At 41.3% G+C, this 17,203-nt stretch overlaps 1 protein-coding gene across 3 annotated transcripts; it reads right to left on the reverse strand.

Annotated features, from left to right (window-relative positions):
- Positions 1-1,163: 1,163 nt before the first annotated feature.
- On the reverse strand, positions 1,164-16,180 carry iqck (IQ motif containing K). 3 transcript variants are annotated; one of them, XM_004558291.2, is made up of 10 exons: positions 16,050-16,180; positions 15,894-15,976; positions 15,428-15,554; positions 15,229-15,326; positions 14,708-14,760; positions 14,490-14,567; positions 13,779-13,863; positions 7,143-7,254; positions 1,500-1,628; positions 1,164-1,406 (listed from the first exon to the last, which is right to left on the reverse strand). In XM_004558291.2, exons 1-10 carry the CDS (start codon positions 16,099-16,101, stop codon positions 1,351-1,353), a joined length of 873 nt encoding a protein of 290 aa, XP_004558348.2. In that variant the 5' UTR covers positions 16,102-16,180; the 3' UTR covers positions 1,164-1,350. The 3 variants fall into 3 exon arrangements, 2 of the variants coding, with proteins under 2 accessions (XP_004558348.2, XP_023009533.2); XR_013098345.1 differs by lacking the exon at positions 1,164-1,406 and adding an exon at positions 6,769-6,852 and having other exon boundaries at positions 1,506-1,628; XM_023153765.2 differs by having other exon boundaries at positions 1,164-1,628.
- Positions 16,181-17,203: the final 1,023 nt, after the last annotated feature.

Below are 17,203 nucleotides of genomic sequence, written 5' to 3' on the forward strand. Positions count from 1 at the left end.
TACCTGCAAAGGGAGATACATGACCCTCCCCATGACTCACTCTGAGGTGGTATGCTTCACTTGGTTAAGAAGCAGTTCATCATGAAACAGAAGATCAACCATCAGTACCCTCTCAGGTACGCTGGGTTTGTGGCGAGATGGAAAAATGCCAGGAGTGCACTTTATTCTTTCACTTTAATTGACACCCATAGTCAAGAGAAAACAGCTATAACCCGGACAGTCTTACAGGAAGAAGAACTGTAGAGTCACTTGAGCAGCAGTCTTTTAATTTTTGCAAATCAAATTTCATGATTTCTGAGGCTGATTCAAGATAAATATTTGAATGCCAACAGCTAGAAAAACAAACAGCTGAAGGTGGCAGACTCAATGGGGATGATGCAAAATGTGCGCCTATTCGACACATTAGGCAGAAGACCAAAACAGCAGTAGGAAAATACTCCTACTAAGTAAGAATAAACAAAAGTTAAATACACCTCATACATCTATTTTTATGGCGTTATTTCATGTTGTGCGTGTAATGAGTAGCCAAGCCATCCCATGTTTCTGTGGCAGAAATGTTAAGTGACTTACTGATTAACAGGGTTTTATTTTTTAATCTCCTCAGCTGTGTTATTATATAACTATACATATATATGCACATATTCTCATATTTATTGTTATACAGGGCAAATTTACTTTAACCCTTTAATGTAATAAAAATCTAAGCATAATATTAGAGATTATTGTTTTTTTGTCAGATAGTTGCCAAATACAAACCAGTGATCTAAGTGATGTTTTTCCAATTCTCTTTTATTCTCAGCTGTCTGACATGTCATTTCCTTTCCTGATAAACAGGATATAAAGCGGTGTGCCGTGTGCCGAGCCACCTTTGACTCTGGCCTCAATTTCTGGCTTGAATGGAAATGCTATGACCTCTTTTGTGGAGTGATGTCTATTGCTAAGGAAAGAGGAAAGGACAGATCAAGGAAATATGGTTATCTTCCACTGAGCTGTCATCCAGAGGTGCGGAGAGAGAAATTATGACGCCCGTTACAAGAGGTTTCACTCCTGACAGTATAATATGTGAACCGTGCTATATGGTGTTCATTGGCTGGGTGAGACTCGTGAAGGGAAGTGATCCATCAAAAAGGCAATGAAAGCAATAAACTAATTAGACACGGATCTCAGACCATAAATCCTGGCCTGGCCATATCAAATTGGTTACAGGCATCTTTTTTATTCTTTTCTTTTTTTTCCTTAAACAGGGCTTGTTTGACTGATCACTTTAGGTCAATTTGACATCAGCCTAACAGAGTTTAATAGTGTTTAAACAGCAGAAAAAAAGCTTTTACACAAGGCTAATGATTCCAGTTACCAAGTCCCACCAGGGTAGCTCAGGTTGTGAGTTCCTAGTAACGATGGAGACCCTGCGATTAGTTTGTTGGACACAGACAGGAAATTAGTCAGACATGTAGAGGCTACTTCTTCCTTGACGTGCAGGCTGGGTCTGAGCCACTCACCAGGCTGTGGGCTCATATGGGTGGTGGGTGTGTGGACCGCGGTGCTCTGGGGAGTGGGGGAAACCACCTGGATGGACACATTGTTTCCAGGCTGGGGGCTTTCTGGAAGATCTGTCATAGCCGAACCCACTGGAGACAAACAAGAGATGTTCGGATATGTTTTCCAGGCAAAAAAGATCCTTACAATCTTTTAGGAATTTGACAGATTAGCTCATTTAAATAACAGGTTAAAAAATCTTGAATGTGTTAGCCTTTAAAGAATTTAGCAGAATTATCTGTTCCTTGCATAAAGGTTTTAATGATATCAAGCGAGTTCTTTTCAAGTGCAGTTTTTTAAGCAGAATAACTTGAAAAATTATGAACAGAACACGACTGAGACAAGTGCTGACACTTTCTCACTTTCACAGCTACAACGCTACTCTGGTTGCCTCTGCTGCTGCTATTGTTGTTATCAGTCAGTAAAGAGTGACAGCTTTGACACTGTTAAAGTAAGCATATCTATGAAAAACAAAAGCCGGTATCACTTTATAACAAATAATGCTATGAAGCATTATTAACGTATTAGTAAGGTATGTGTAGTTGCTTAATTTATCATTTATATAGCATTACTACTCTTCAGTATGCCATTTATAAATATAGATATATCATTATGACTAAAATTAGGATAATTACTAGCAGTGATAGCTGTACACAGTGTAAGAGTAACAGATGGATAAACACATCTGTATTTATAAATGTCAAACTAAGGAGGACTAATGATATATAAATGATGAATTAAGCACTCGCTAATACCTTACTAATGCTTAATAGTATGACATTATTATCAAGTGCTACCCAAGAGGCTGTCATGGAGTGCAAATTACGGTATCGTTTGCCCCTCACTCCAACCGGTCATGGCAGATGGCCACCCCTCCCTGAGCCTGGTTCTTCCTGTTAAAAGGGAGTTTTTCCTTCCCACTGTCACCAAAGAGCCTGCACATAGAGGATCATATGATTGTTGGGGTTTTCTCTGTAGTATTATTGTAGGGTCTACCTTACAATATAAAGTGCTTTGAGGTGCTTTGAGGTGACACTGTGATTCGGTGCTGTATAAATAAAATGGAATTGAATTGAACTGTTTTATTTACAAGCTAATTATTGAAAAAGTGTGATGGAATTGCGGTTTTGGAAAAAAAATAACTTTTTTTTTTTTTTTAAGATTTCAAAATGCATCCGTACATATAGAGAATCCAAATATGCAGTGATGGAGCCCTTCAGTATTTTTTTTGTTTTATCATCTGAGAATCATTTCCCTGATTCAGATCCCATGACTTATCTTTTAAAAAGCTGTAGTTTGGCATGGCGGGTGAAGAAAACCAAACCAAACAAAACAAAACAAGGGAGAAGGCCAAAACAATTAACAGATTTCTGTTGCTACTTCATTTCATGTTGATCTATTCAAAACAATGTCACCAACCACGTGATGTCACAAGCTGTTTTAACAGGGCTTAAACTGACGGTAAACAAGCACCAGTCAAGGACAGTCGAGGTGATTCATGAACTGCTGAGAGCTGCACCTGTCTAGTGCGATGTGACCTTTTGACATATCAGTGTGTGCATGTTCTTTGCTCTTTGCCTCATTGTTTTTCTCTCCATCTCTGACTAATTCTGATTTCAGACTATGAAGCGGCAGAGGAGGTATTGTACGCCGGCTTTCTCGGGTCAAATGAGATGAGCACAGCTGTTGTGGGACTTAAAGAATGAGCGTACAGTTGGAAGGGGAGCTTCCCTAAATTATTTCTCGCTCTCTTTTTAACTCTGCAAGTGCACCAAACATGGGTCATTTATGTGTCACAGTGCAGGAAGGCGACTTCTATAACATCCAAAAAACAAAAACAGAAGAAGCCGGCAAACAAACTGCAACTTCTGTCACTTTCTGTCTTTTTTGTTCTCTCCTATTTTCATCCATTGTAGACTCAGTTGAAAAGGTTGGAAAATGGTTTCCATGCAGGCCGACAGTCTGGACAGACGCTCATGCACTCTCTTACGCATGCACACCCATCCCCAGGCCCCCAGCTAGAATGTCAGGTCAGCAGTAGCAGCAGCGGCGGCGGTTAGCAGTGGCAGTGTGGCATGGCTGTCACACGCCCGTGGAAGAATGTTCGTCGGCCGCAGAGAGCGCCTTTGTTGTGTGGAATGCGTCTGTGGAAACAACCTGTGCTCATGATGCCACTGTTCTTTGTTTCTGAGCGACAAAAACTGAAACACTACCATGACTAGCGTTATTAGAGGGTGTGTGTGTTTATCATGACACACCGCCACACCCCCGTCAGATGGGCTGAAGCACGCCTCAGTGTATGAATGCTCCTGTATCTGGGTTAAATGCGAAGAGCAGAATAGATTAAATATAGATGTAATTGCTTCTTGAGGGTTTCTTTTTTAAAAACTATTTTCATATATTATTATCATATATTATTATTTTACAAAGCTTACATCTGGCGGTTATTTTTATCCTCCCATCTATAAAAAGTTCACCACAAAGTGCAGTAAATTATCAGGCAATTACACAGATTAGAGCACCAGAGTAAAATGTAGAGATTGTAATTATTTATGGATTCATTCAAGAAGACAATTCCCAGTATTGCTCCAAACAGTGTGATGTTGACACACATCCATCCCTATTTATTTGTGGGTAGAAGATGAGTGTTGCCTCGTTGAATATATCAGTTCCCTAAGGGGGAGACAATACGACAACATTACTGTTGAGCTGTCTGCTGTAAGCACGGTGTAATCGGATTTCTTTCCTTCTGTGTCATTAGTCCTATTGTGCATGTAGGAGTTGCACCTTCTGTATCCTTATTATCGAAATGTTTGAAATCATTTACGTGGACCCGCTGGAAAAGTAGACAGCTGCAACAATGCAAAGTAGAGAGAAGCTTCTTTTAGTCATCTTTTGTTCTTTGCCATGTGTTTTGATTTTTCTGTCCACTTGCTAACTTGTTGTGATGCACCATGATGGTACAGCGTTCCAGTAGGCGCGTGGAAAAATAAATACAATGTCCCTAAAAAAAGACCAAGAATCTACCCCCGCTAGCTGCACAAAGACAGACAACTATTCGCACACATTCAATCTGGAAGTGCCAATTAACCTAACTGCACTAAGTGTGTATGTCTTTGAGTGTGGGAATAAGCTAGAGTACCCAGAGATAACCCACAAAGACACAGGCAGAACATGCAACTCTGCATGCAACACCCCAACCAGATTGCAGATTCAAACCAAGAACCTTTTTGCTGTGAGGCTAGAATTCTGATCATTGTGCCACCATTGCTGCTCTGCTGTTTGATGCATATTCAAAAAAATGTGACTTGATTTGCATTTTTAGTAACTTCTGGAATCAGCAGGGGCAGGATGCACCTAAAGGTGTTTTTAGCTATGCTCACATTCTGAAGAAGATGAAGCGAGGACAGCAAAAGCTACACATGGATGATGGTGCATTTAGTGGTCTGCCCCCAGTTGTTTGTAAGAAAGGTCTGGGTCTGCACTGCAGGCAGGCCGTGTTTCTTCTACTACAGTGCTGGCACAGTGCTGTTATAGAGGCAGTATGTGGTTTGGCATTGTTTTGCTGAAATATGCAATGGGAGAATGTGTTGCTCTAAAACCTGTATATACCGTTTAGTATTGATGGTGCCTTTCCAAATGTGCCAGCTGTCAATTCCATACACACTGATGGGACCCCCATGCCATCAGAGATGCAGGTTTTTGAACTTAGCACTGGTCTTAAGCCGGGTGGTCCCTCTCATCTTTAGTTCACGGGATGCGCCATGTTCCAAAATAAATGTCCAATTTCAGTTTGTCTGACCACAGAGCAGTTTTCCATTTTTTCTCAGTCCATTTTAAATGAGCTTTGGTCCAAAGATGACAGCAGCATTGTTGGGTCATGTTCATATGTGGCTTCCTTTTTTTGATGATGGAGCTTTAATGTTTCTTTCATGTCCATCAAAGAATCATGCCTGTTTTTAATGCCTGGGTGACCTGAAGATCACAGGCATCCAATGCTGGTTTTCAGCCTTGTCCCTTGTACACGGAGATTTCTCTTGATTGAAGTCTTTACAATTTTACATTTAGGAACATTATTCTAAAATTGGTCCACAATTTGTAGAAACAGTTTTTGGTAAACCTCTGCCCAACTTTACTTCTGAGAACCTCTGCCTCTCTAATATGTTCTTTTTAGACCCACTCCTGTTACTGACCTGCTGCCAATTAACCTAATTAGTTGCAAAATGTTCCTCCAGCTGTTTTTGTTTAGCACAGCTTCCTTTTCCAGTCTTTTTTCCCCAACATCGCCAATTTTTTAAGATGTGTTGCTGTCATGAAATTCAAAATGAGCTAAGATTTACTTAAAATGGTACATGTTATACCTCATAGGAATGTTAGTAGGTTACTCTGCAACCATCCTGACATTTCAGTCTATGTCCTGTCAAAAAAAATACAGCATTAAAATTTGAAATAAACACTTGACCATATCATCTATTTAAAATGACTTTTTGATAAAGGAGTTGTTGTTTGAGTCCACTGTATACTCAGTTTGTTTTGGTATCAAATTAGGTATCTGTATTGGTATTGTGGCATCCTCATTGGTGACTATATCAGTGAATTCAGCTCAGTATGCTAATTTGTACAAAGCACAAAGATGATAAGAATTTCATTATACTAGCCAAAGGTATCAAGGGTATGGTGATGTTAGAAGAAAAAAGTTGGAGGTTCTCCAAAGTTCTTTGGCTTCTTATGAAGCCCCCACAGAAAATCCTGTTTGTGTGCTTGTTTTTTTTTCTCTATTCTTTATTAGTACAAATAAATTTCTTTTGCTGAACTTTGCAACAGTCGTGTTTTTTTCCCTGCAAGCCTACTTGGATTTAAGAAAGTGCATGTACAGTGTACCACTCTGTTCTTATGCAAGCTTCCAAAGACAACGTGTAGTCATCATCCTTTAACTCTAATGCTTGTCAGTCACAGTGGACATGGGTCTGCATTCTCAGCTGCTCTTCCCTGTCCTTCATATGTGCACAGTGCACACATAGACACACACACTCGCCACAGGCAAAGACGTACACATCAATTTACCCTCGTCTCAGACTTCATCCCCTTCCCCTCTACACTCTGTTACTCCGCTCTTTCCACACATGAATCCCCCCCCCATCATCTGCCGTCGCTGTCACACAAGCGTAGCCTGAGCCCTCAAGACATTTTCTTTCTCTTTTTCATTTGCAATCTTCTCTCTCAATTACTTACTTTCTCCCCATGTCTGCTTCTCTTTCTCCGTCACTGCCCTCATTCTCTCTGTGTGTCACCGCTCCCAGAATCCTCGTCTTTCAGCTTTAAAAATCAAAGCCCTGTTGGCGTGAATATCTCTGCAGCCGTTTATATGTGTGAAACTCTATTTGTGCACAGGCTGACACACCGCACTGTATGCGTATTTATTTTTGTAAATCTGAATATTGTATGGACTGATTTCTATGCAGTCTAGTACCTTTGTATGAATATCAGCAGCTTTTGTCAGGCACTGAAGAGAATTTGATAGTAGTAGATATAATGCTACTAGCAAGCCTGAGGGCTGGCATTCAGTGATATCATGTGAGTGTGTGTGTAAGCGTATGTGGGCTTACCTCGTCTCTCTTGTTTCGCCCAGAACTGCTTGACAGTTTTGCCAATGTCACGGGTCTCTCTCAGTTTTTTCTGCCACTGGCGCATCTCCTGAACATCTGGCTGTGCCCTGATCTATAACAATCACAGGACACGTGCAAAGGGCGCACATGCATAAATTCACATGAGCAAACATCATCAATAACTTAATTGAGCCACAAGCTAATCAGTGTTAGTAAGCTGTTAGGACTGTTTAAAGAAGGTTATTTAGAAAGTCTGTTACAGTATATGCTTTAGTTACTAACATTAAGAACATTTCCAGGGAGGGTTAAGTAAATAAATGTTCTTTTTAAATGATTATTTCATTTATTATTGGAAAAAAATATCCAAACCTACCTGAATTTTTGTGAAAAAGTCACTCCTTAAACTAGTTGTGCCACACTTGGCAGCAAGAACTACAGTCACACTTTTGCGATAACTGGCAAAGAGTCTTTTTCACTGTGGAGGAATTTTGGCCCACTTTTCTTTACGGAATTGTTTTAATTCAGCCAAATTGGAGGGTTTTTATGAACGGCCTGTTTAAAGTCATGCCAAAGCATCTCAATCAGATTCAACTCTGGACGTTGACTAGGCCACTCCGGACATTCTACTTCAGGATTTTCTGGTACAGAGCAGAATTCATGGCTCCATCAATTGTGCCAAAACCTGCTTATGTAAGCCATTTGGTCAGATCTCCATGCAAATATGTGGTCCAGTAATACTGATTGCACTGTGGTTGAAACACATACTGCAACTTACACATCTTGCCTACACCATGCTGCAAAAATAAATGAAAACAATAAGCCAAGCAAGTGATAAAATCCTATTTCCTATTTTAAATTTAATTAATTAATTAATTTTAATGCATTTTAAAATGTTAGGCCTTACTATGAGATTAATGAAGAGCTTCTAAGGATTCACAGGAACCCTGATTCAGCCTAATCCAGGCTGTATGAATTATGCTTCTGTTCTTGGATGAAACTACTGCAGCTGTTGTGTTTGGTTTTGTGTGTGTGTGTGTGTGTGTGTGTATGTGGGCTGCAGGACTTCCTGAAAGATTACCGAGCAAGTTTGATGTTGCAAATGTGAATAAAATATCTGTAAAGGGCTTCACCTCCTGTTCATATTTATCCCTCCTCCTTCTATTCTTCTCCCACTAACTAGTCCTCCTACTCCTCCTTTTTCTTTCCTCTATGCTCTTTGTACTCAACTATCTCTGACAGGCTTCTTTCTTCCCTGGGTGGTAGATCTCTCCTCAGATACTGTCTTTCATACTAACACATTACTCTCCCTTGATTCCCCAACACATCAGTATTTCTTCCCTCTCCATCCACCTCTCTTCACTCTGAATTCTCTCCCACCTCTCTTCTCACCAGTCTCCTTTCACTCTGCTCCATTCAACCCCAACTTTCTCCTAAGTGCCTGGTTATGTGGCAACAAAAGTGTTGCTATTGTACAAAAGTGGGTCTGTTATATAAGCCTGGTGATAGGTTTAGGAATGGGTAAAACTAGAGCGCTCCAATAGTTCATTCACGGGGTGTCACAGTGCTGCAGCAGCCTCTCTGCTGATGGGAGCAAACCATAGAAATGGAAATGAGGGGTGAGGGTCAGAGGGAGGAGGGGTGGTTAAGTCTGTTGTGTTTGCTCACCATCGCTTGTGTGCTTTATTTGTGTCTGTGTGCCATTTCTTCTCTGTCACTCTTCACTGATGTCCTCCATAAATCTTGTATTCTCCCTTTCTGCTTCTGATGCTGTCAGCTTCTCCGAAATGATGGAAATGGAGCAAAAATCAAAGTCAGTTCTTGGAAAGCTGACTTTATGAATACACTAGCTTTCTGCAGGATGCTGACAGCTTGTGTATGACAGCAGGAGACAAAGGGCTGAGTTGTATGTGTGTGTGTGCGCCTGAGTTTTCTGAAGCCTGTCTGTGTGCATCAGCACAGCTGATTTGCAGGGCTAAGTTATTTTGACCCTGGGCACGAAGCCTGGTTAAGAATGTTGACGTTTTACTTGTACTGCGTGTTAGAATATATGCATCTCAACTTCATCGTTTTTCACAGTTATTTATACTCATTTGAATTCTTAGTGAAACTTCGCTAACGCATTATCTTCTTGATATAATCATACGTGCTGATGCACTGCTCACGTGGCAGAGCCTAGTTTTGTGTGCATGTGACTCAGTCCTCTCATGCTGTATGTTTGCATGAAGGCTGGGATTAGAGTGATTAGAAAAATTACCGAGACACTGCAAGGGCCACTGTTATCACACACCACATTATCCACAATTGCATACAACATTATGGTGTGCACGCACACGTTGCAGTCTCGTAACTCAGCCTTTCAAGCTGCATTCCTTTCCAGTGTAAAGCTGACTGTGAGACTGAGCTCCTCACCCGGGGAAGTGGCTGCACGACCAAGTGCAGAAAGACACAGCCACAGTCTGCTTTATTTTCCCTTCACACTCCACCCATCCATCATCTTTGTGTTCACCACAGCTTCCTTCAAGGCTTAACCAGCCCAGTGACCTGTGGCCTGTATTCATGCCCCTGTAGACTGAGTCACAATAAGCAGTTGCACTGCCACCCTACTGTCCTAAAGGTAAAAAAATACTTACATTTAAATAAGAACTAAGACAAATGTAGGCACAGATAAATGCACAAGTGAAAATATGAGACATCAGCCCATTTACAGGAGGGTAAGCAAGGACCAAGCCTGAGACATATCTTCTGCATGAGTGTCACTGCACGTGGTACATCAAATTGACTTAACAGCGAACCACATTTAAAACCATTCATCTATTGCTGCCCTTGGACCATTGAACTGGAATCATAGACCTACTTCTACTGTTGACTATGCAGTACTCTGGGGAGGGGCAAGTGTGTGTGTGTGTGTGTGTGTGTGTGTGTGTGTGTGTGTGTGTGTGTGTGTGTGTGTGTGTGTGTGTGTGTGTGTGTACATATATGTGTGTGTTTCTTTCAACCAGCTCTATTCGTTTATGTCAGGAGGAATACAACTCAGCAAGTGCCCCATTTCTTAATATCTGAAGCTGCAGTACAAGAAGGAAGGAAAGGTCTATTAAAAGGCCTATGAGAAAGAAAGCCGATGAAACCCAAGATTTTTGCTATTCTGTTGAATTAATTCTACTTATGTGGTGCCAATTTACAACAACAGTCACCTCAAAGCACTTTGTATAAAAATGTCAAGACCCAAGAGAGAAATAGAGAGAAAACACTTTTGAAAAGTAGCACTCCATTTTCACAAGCAGAGACCTCAGGCAGAACCAGGCTCAGGAAGTGGCAGCCATCGACCACGACCAGCTGCCGGCTGGGGATAGAGGTGACAGATAGGAGAGGAAAAGTAGAGTAGGAAAAACGACACATTCTGGAAGCAGACAAAAATTAATGCATGAGGAATGTAAAAAAAGGGAGTATCAGTGAGAAAGAAGATGTATGAGCCTTTTAAAAAAGTTTTTAAGATGACATCATCAAACATTGTTGAAACATGCACAAGAAAGAACGTTTTTCACTGTTTGGTTGCAAAGTTGTATAAAGCCTACTATATGTCATATACGTGGTACAGTGTATACACTGCATAATGACACCAACGCTGTCTTGGACTGGACAAAGCTAGAAGTATTCTGGCTGGTTGCAGCTAGCTAACTAACTGCCTTACATCACCCTTCACTAGAAAACATCAAGTTTACTTTTTACATTTTAGCCATTCTAAGTGTCACAAAACCAGATTTATCCAGGAGGTGCACATTGGGTAACAGGATAGGGCTGGCAATTAGTTAGCCAATGAATGCCGAATTTCACGGTCAGCTCTGGCCAATGCTTATCACATCTGGTTTCAAAACAACAAAATCATGACAATGAAAACACTTCGAAGTTTCAAAATAGGACAGGTGATGTCACGGTGGCTACATCCTTGTTTTATACTGTGTGTGGTTGTATCAGACTTTTCATCTACCAAACTCTCCAGTGGAAATCAACTGATGGTATTTGTTTCAAGTTTTCACTACAGAAAAAGGACCCTCCCCCTCCCCCCAAAAAACTGACTTAGGTTTGATTTTTTTTTTTTCCAGTCAGATAAAAGGTGCGCTGCAGCTGAGATAAGGCCAGCCACATAAATAAATCTGCAACTGGAGCCAGTGGAAATGGCAGTGATGATGATAAAGGGCAAAGCTACCAGACCACAACCCACTAATATTGACAGTCTAATTGCAATGGGAATTTATTACACTACAGCCACACTACTCTAGCTCAGCTGAATAATCCTGAGAAGTCTTAGTGATCAGAGGAGACTGTGTATGTGTCCATGCTTGCACATCAGTGTGCATTAGAGTAGCAGGCATGGATGAATGGATTATAGTTAGGTTAAGGTACACGGTGTAAAGAAGATTATATAATATGTTTAGACCTAGGAGCTCTTAACAGTTATACGTGAGTGAAACAAAAGACAAACGCACTGTCTGGGTCATGAGTTTGCATCTGTGTCTATGTGTGTTTGTGTGTGCGTCTGTGTGCGCTCCAGCACTGCTCTGCTTCAGCCCTCAGCGTTTTGATGAAAGCGATTAATAATGGAGGGATAAAATTCCACTCTGCAAAAATACTCTCATGCCCCTTCCTAGTCTTCAGTCTGTCTGTCTTTCTTACCAGAACACTCACGCACACACGCACACACACACACACCCTCTGCAGTCAGCGCTGCGTCAAGCTGGTTATATAACAGCCGAGGGTGTAAGTGTGAGGGGGGGAATGGGGTGCGTGTGGAGGCAGATGGGGGTGAAGTGAACAGAGTGCACTGATCTTATACTGACTATATATTACAGGAAAATCCCACAATCCTATTATGCTCTAATAAACTATCCTCAAGCACATAAAATCAGACAGAGAGGCAGATTTGAGTGAAACATTCCTTGGAATTCTTTACTTAGAAATTAGATTTGTGAGCTACGACATCTTGATTGCACGCTGGTGTAAGAATAATTCTGTAATAGTTATGTTTAATGATCCCAGTAGAAGTTTAACAAGGCACTGGTGCTTTACAGTTCACTCGGTTTGTGCTGACGTGCTCGTCCCTCCTCTGCTGCCCACTCCGCTGTTAACTGCCGTTTTTCTCAAGTCAAGGTGAGAGCAGTCGAAACACACTACAGTGCCTGTCAGGACCAAACAAAAATTCTGCTCCACTCCATGTAGCCTAAATAAGTCATGATCCTAGAGGCGTCTTCCAAGAGGCCAACGCTCAGCTGCAGACCCTGATTGTGCTGCATCTCTCTCCCTTTTCCCACCCCCTAGAAGAACTGCATCTTCCTACTCTGACACCACTTTGCAACATCAGCTCGCCTCTTTCCTCCCGTTTGCCATCCATGCGAAAGTGTTCCAAACATAGACCAACCATCATCCTTCCTCATAATCCTCCCATTCCCTCACTCTGTCTCTACCCACTCTCTCTCTCTCTTTCCCTGAATCCCTTGGGGTGTTCAGCTGCAGTCCTATCAGTGGCCCTGCTGAACCTCTTATTTCAGGGTAAACATACAGCAAGGAGTGACAGACAGCTGGCTCACTGCTGCCACCACATGTGGGCAGAGATCAATTATATTTTGTTGTTCATGGAGAAAATAAAAAAGGCAAATAAGAGGGAGTGCTGCCCTCTGCTGGTGCCCCAGCAGTTCACGACACACATTCGATCCATCTTTTTTTATGCCCGCATCCACACTTTTATCTTCAGGCCCACATGTGCAAGAACATTTTCAAATCATTCAAATGTAATGCAATTGTCCACGTCAGTGCAGCTGGCATCTTTTCCTCTCAGTGGTTTGTGCAGCCACACTAAGGCTGAATCCTCCCACAAGCACTTCGGATAAGAAACGCACAAAAGAAGAGGTTCTGTCAAGACAAACAAAACATGACCCTTGCTTATCCTTACACCACAGGAGCTGGCGTTTATCTGTGTGTGTGTGCGTGCGTGCGTGTGTGTGAGGGAGAAAGAGTGACAGAGAGAGATGCTGCTGTTTGCCTCTGGAAGTGTCTGTGCATATCTATTTATATCACAGCACAGAGTGCTTCAGACCACAACACCCACACAGGAGGGATTTAAAGCCTGGCATCACTGATGACATAATCAAGCTGCTGAATGAAACTGCAGCCCCTGTGGAAGAGGGGGCTCTTTAAGGGGATGGGATTATACAACAAGACTGACAACAACAAGACTGTTGGCCGATGCACGCTTAGCGGGAGCCTATTGTAGCCTAACAGACACGCACACACACAGGGTCGCTGTGCTCTTGTGGGATGATTGCCGGACTCCTACACACTTTCTTCTTCAAAATGTTATCTTATGTCCACACTGTGAATTCTTTGATGAGTTTGTGAAGTTGGTCAAGGAGGCAAAGCTAAAGTTGTGTGTCAGTGAAATGTAAAATGCATCCAAGACTATGCAATGCAACCTCTTCATTCCATAAAACGTCCCTCAGTTCTTAAAGTTTAGGTTTCCTGTTTATTTTTTCACACTTTTTGGTGCTTTTCAGACCTGTCATTCTGCAAACCCCAGCCCTTTTTATAAATGTTGGGACAGAAAGCCTGTAAAAAGCACTCAGCTTCCAGTCATGTCCAACATACCTTGTATCCTCTCCAGAAAGCCTGGATGAGCAGAGCAGCCTCGCACTCAGTGAGCCGCAGAAACAGAGGAGTGGGCGGCCTGGGACTGGAGGATGGAAGGAAATGGAAAAGAAAGAGTGATGAGACAAGAAAGGAGAGCGTACATGGAGTTTGTGTGTGTGTGTGTCATAGCTTATAGTTGCTTTGTGCTATAAACCATAGATGTCAAACATATTTTACATCGTGGGCCCATTACATCCCACTTTGATTTTAAAGTGGGCCAAACCAGTGAAACGTGGTGTTGTAAGATTGGCCATGGGGGAGCTCTTTATCATGCTGCAAAACGTTGGAAGATAGAATTAAAAGTCCTAAATTTATGCTCACCTTCACATTTTCTAGAATTGCCCATTGGGCCAGATTGAAGTCTTTGGAGGGCTGATTCTGGCCCTCGGGCCTTATGTTGGACACCTCTGCTACAGACACTGGATTAAAAACTGTACACTGTATGTTTTTGTACAATAACTTCAGTACATGTTATGAAAATTTCACGTTATTTTACAAATACTAAAGCTAAGAATATTCCCTTGAAATGTTTATTCTATTTTAGTCAGTTTTGCAACTCCTAGCATTTTTATTTTATTCTCGTTTACTAAAATGTTTTTTCACACCCAGTTTTAGTTTCGTCTTTGTTAGCTATAATAACCATGGTGTGCAAACTGAAGAGATACTCACTGCATCCCAAGCCAGTCCTTGACAAAGGGGATGTCATGAAAGCTCACTGGTTCCTGTCCACTCCTGCGAGGGTTATGGCTGAGGAAGGATGAAAAACGTGAAACGTGCAGTGTTTCACATACACAGCACTTTCAATGTGACATCAGAGAGAATCTATGTGGTGAGGTGAGGGTAGTACTACAGAGTGCAGAGTGAGGTGTGTGTAGGAGGACTCTTACTTGTAGAGCCACTCAGTCAGAAAGTCACATGGGTTAAACGCTGTTATTTTCCTCTGAAATAAAAAAGAGACTGCCCTACATTCAGCATCTCCCTTGACTATAAAGCAGCAAAATGTACAAGCGTTAAAACAACAAAGCTCCCATTTTGGTGTCTGTAAGCACTGAATTGTTTTTTAGATCCCTCTACTGGCTAATTATTCCTGTACAGCATTTAAATTGATCAGACTACCGCCCAATGTCAGGTTCATGGCACAGATGCACTAAACTAATTACTCTTAAATATTAAAATATTATTGTTGTTATCCGTGAACTTTCAAATTTACCATTTTCCTAAAGAAAAGCAGAAAAAAACCAATAAAATTAATTATTAGCTTTTGATTAAGATGTCAAATTATGGTTATTTACTTCCTGAACAGAAAAAAAAAATATTTTAGTGGTTGATTTTTATCCTTGATTAATTTCTGATTTCTCAGAGGTCCAATTGTAGGATTACAATTGATTTTTATTAAAGACACTTAGACCTTAAAGCAGCCATTTTTCTGGGCTTCTCTTAGCAAAGCCTCCAGTCCAGGTACCAACACTGGAAACACTTTCTTCTCCAAGAAACGCGTGACAGGATCTGACACAAGCACAACATTTTAAAGACAGAATTATAATGATGGCAAATATGTATTAATACTTACAGTTTCACATTACAGGGAGAGCAGCTATGTATCTTACTTTCAGGGACTTGGGGAAAAGGTGTAGTTTCAGCAGTTGGGGGGCGATTCTGCCGTGAAGGATGAGGTCCTTCTAATGCAGAGTATCCAGGGAGAGCACAGCAAACATCGGGCTCATCCATAAGTACCTAACCAAAGCAATCATTCAACTTTCATGAACAATTTAGACTTCAAAAATAGTTTAAAAAATAATTTATTTTATAGTTTTCTGTTATAAACCATATAAAAATGGAGGAGCTATTTTGCACTTCAAGCAATATTTATAAATCCCCATCAGTTAGGTTCACATTTTGTCTCAGGGCAGCTGTAATTTACACATCACATGTATGTGTTAGGGTTTTGCGCATGACGGAGAATGCATTTGAATACCCAGCTGGCCCAGTTATCTCAAACGAGGCTGACACAGGATCCAGATTAAATCCCACAGATTTGTATTTGCACACATCACGTCGTCTGTGTGTACTTACGCTGTGCCGGGAGAGCTGGGTGCTCACAGAGCTGGCCTCTGTCCACGCAGGGCTGGGACCGCTGTGCTGTTCGGCCTCAAACTCTACAAAGACACAGTGAACACGTGAACCTTTGTTTTTCTGTTTCACCACAGGGACAAACACATCAGGCCGTACCTTCACACATTTTCTGCAAAAATGATTTCTTAGTACAGATGATCTCTGCCATTATCTATGTTAACTCAAGCGGTTGCCATGGAGTCACCGGTAGGTGTGCTCACGTGACTTCCGGTGTAAACAAGTCCGACACAGCGCTTCAGTAATCGATGAAAATATACTGAAACGATGCAATGCATAGAAAATAAACCGAGTCGGGGAGGGGGGTTGGCCCTAAAATGCTACTGCTGCTTTTGTGGTTCTCATATCTTTGTTTTAAACTTTCAGCTGTTGCAAAATTAGGAAAATGACTTCTAGTTTCCATGTAACCACTGGAGGGCAGCAGATAACTACATACATGTATCGATCATATAACTCTTAGATTAATGATAGGAGTTAAGGAGAAATAATCCTATAAAGGCGTATTTACCTAACAATACTGCGAGACTCAGAAAGAAATAGTTCAGCAAAGACACACTGAATAATGGCAGTCACTAAAGAGTATGCCGTGTTTTTTAGTTTGTTTCCTAACAATAATAAAGGAGTCAACGTGCGTAAAAAAAAGAAGAAGACTGTTTTTGAATAATAAAGTACTATGCAAGTTTTGAGAGACCACTCATTTCTATAAATCTTGCTTCCAAGGAGACAGACTTTCTTGTACAGGTTATCAGAAAGACTTTCAAAGCTTTTCTTTAGACACTGGCTGCTTTTTCACTAAACACAGACCTATGATTCATTCACAACCCTAACTCCAGGGATGAACCAGAGCTGTGCCTACAGTTGATTCTAAAAAAAATGCCAAAGATAACACAGCTTAGCATTTTTGCACCAGCAAGGTGACTCCCAAAGAGCAACTGGCCAAAACTTTCTATCTGTAAAATACAGATAGTATTTGGGGTCAGTTTCAGCCAATGATGTTGAAGATCTTGTCAAAACTGATGGAATTATGAATGCAGAAAAGTACAATCCGATTTTGATCTACAATGCAATACCATCTGGAAAAAACTTGGCAGCAGCTTCATTTTTCAGCATGACAATGATCCAGAACACACTGCCAATGCAGTACAAGCGTACTTGGATGGACAAAAAAAACCCCCAAAAAAACAAAGACACACAATGAAACACTATCAGTCATGGATTGGCCTCCCCAGAGCCCAACATTATTGAAGCAGTGT

The sequence above is a fragment of the Maylandia zebra genome, linkage group LG4, assembly GCF_041146795.1.
Source record: "Maylandia zebra isolate NMK-2024a linkage group LG4, Mzebra_GT3a, whole genome shotgun sequence".
In the NCBI taxonomy this organism is placed as follows: Eukaryota; Metazoa; Chordata; class Actinopteri; order Cichliformes; family Cichlidae; genus Maylandia; species Maylandia zebra.

Excerpts from the sequence above, each read along its gene's own strand:
- iqck (XM_023153765.2), bottom strand. The coding sequence starts at position 16,101 with ATGGCAGAGATCATCTGTACTAAGAAATCATTTTTGCAGAAAATGTGT. Across the intron at positions 13,864-14,489 it reads AAGGACTGGCTTGGGATGCA|TCCCAGGCCGCCCACTCCTC; the intron begins GTGAGTATCTCT and ends TCCATCCTCCAG. Across the intron at positions 7,255-13,778 it reads CTTTCTGGAGAGGATACAAG|ATCAGGGCACAGCCAGATGT; the intron begins GTATGTTGGACA and ends TGATTGTTATAG.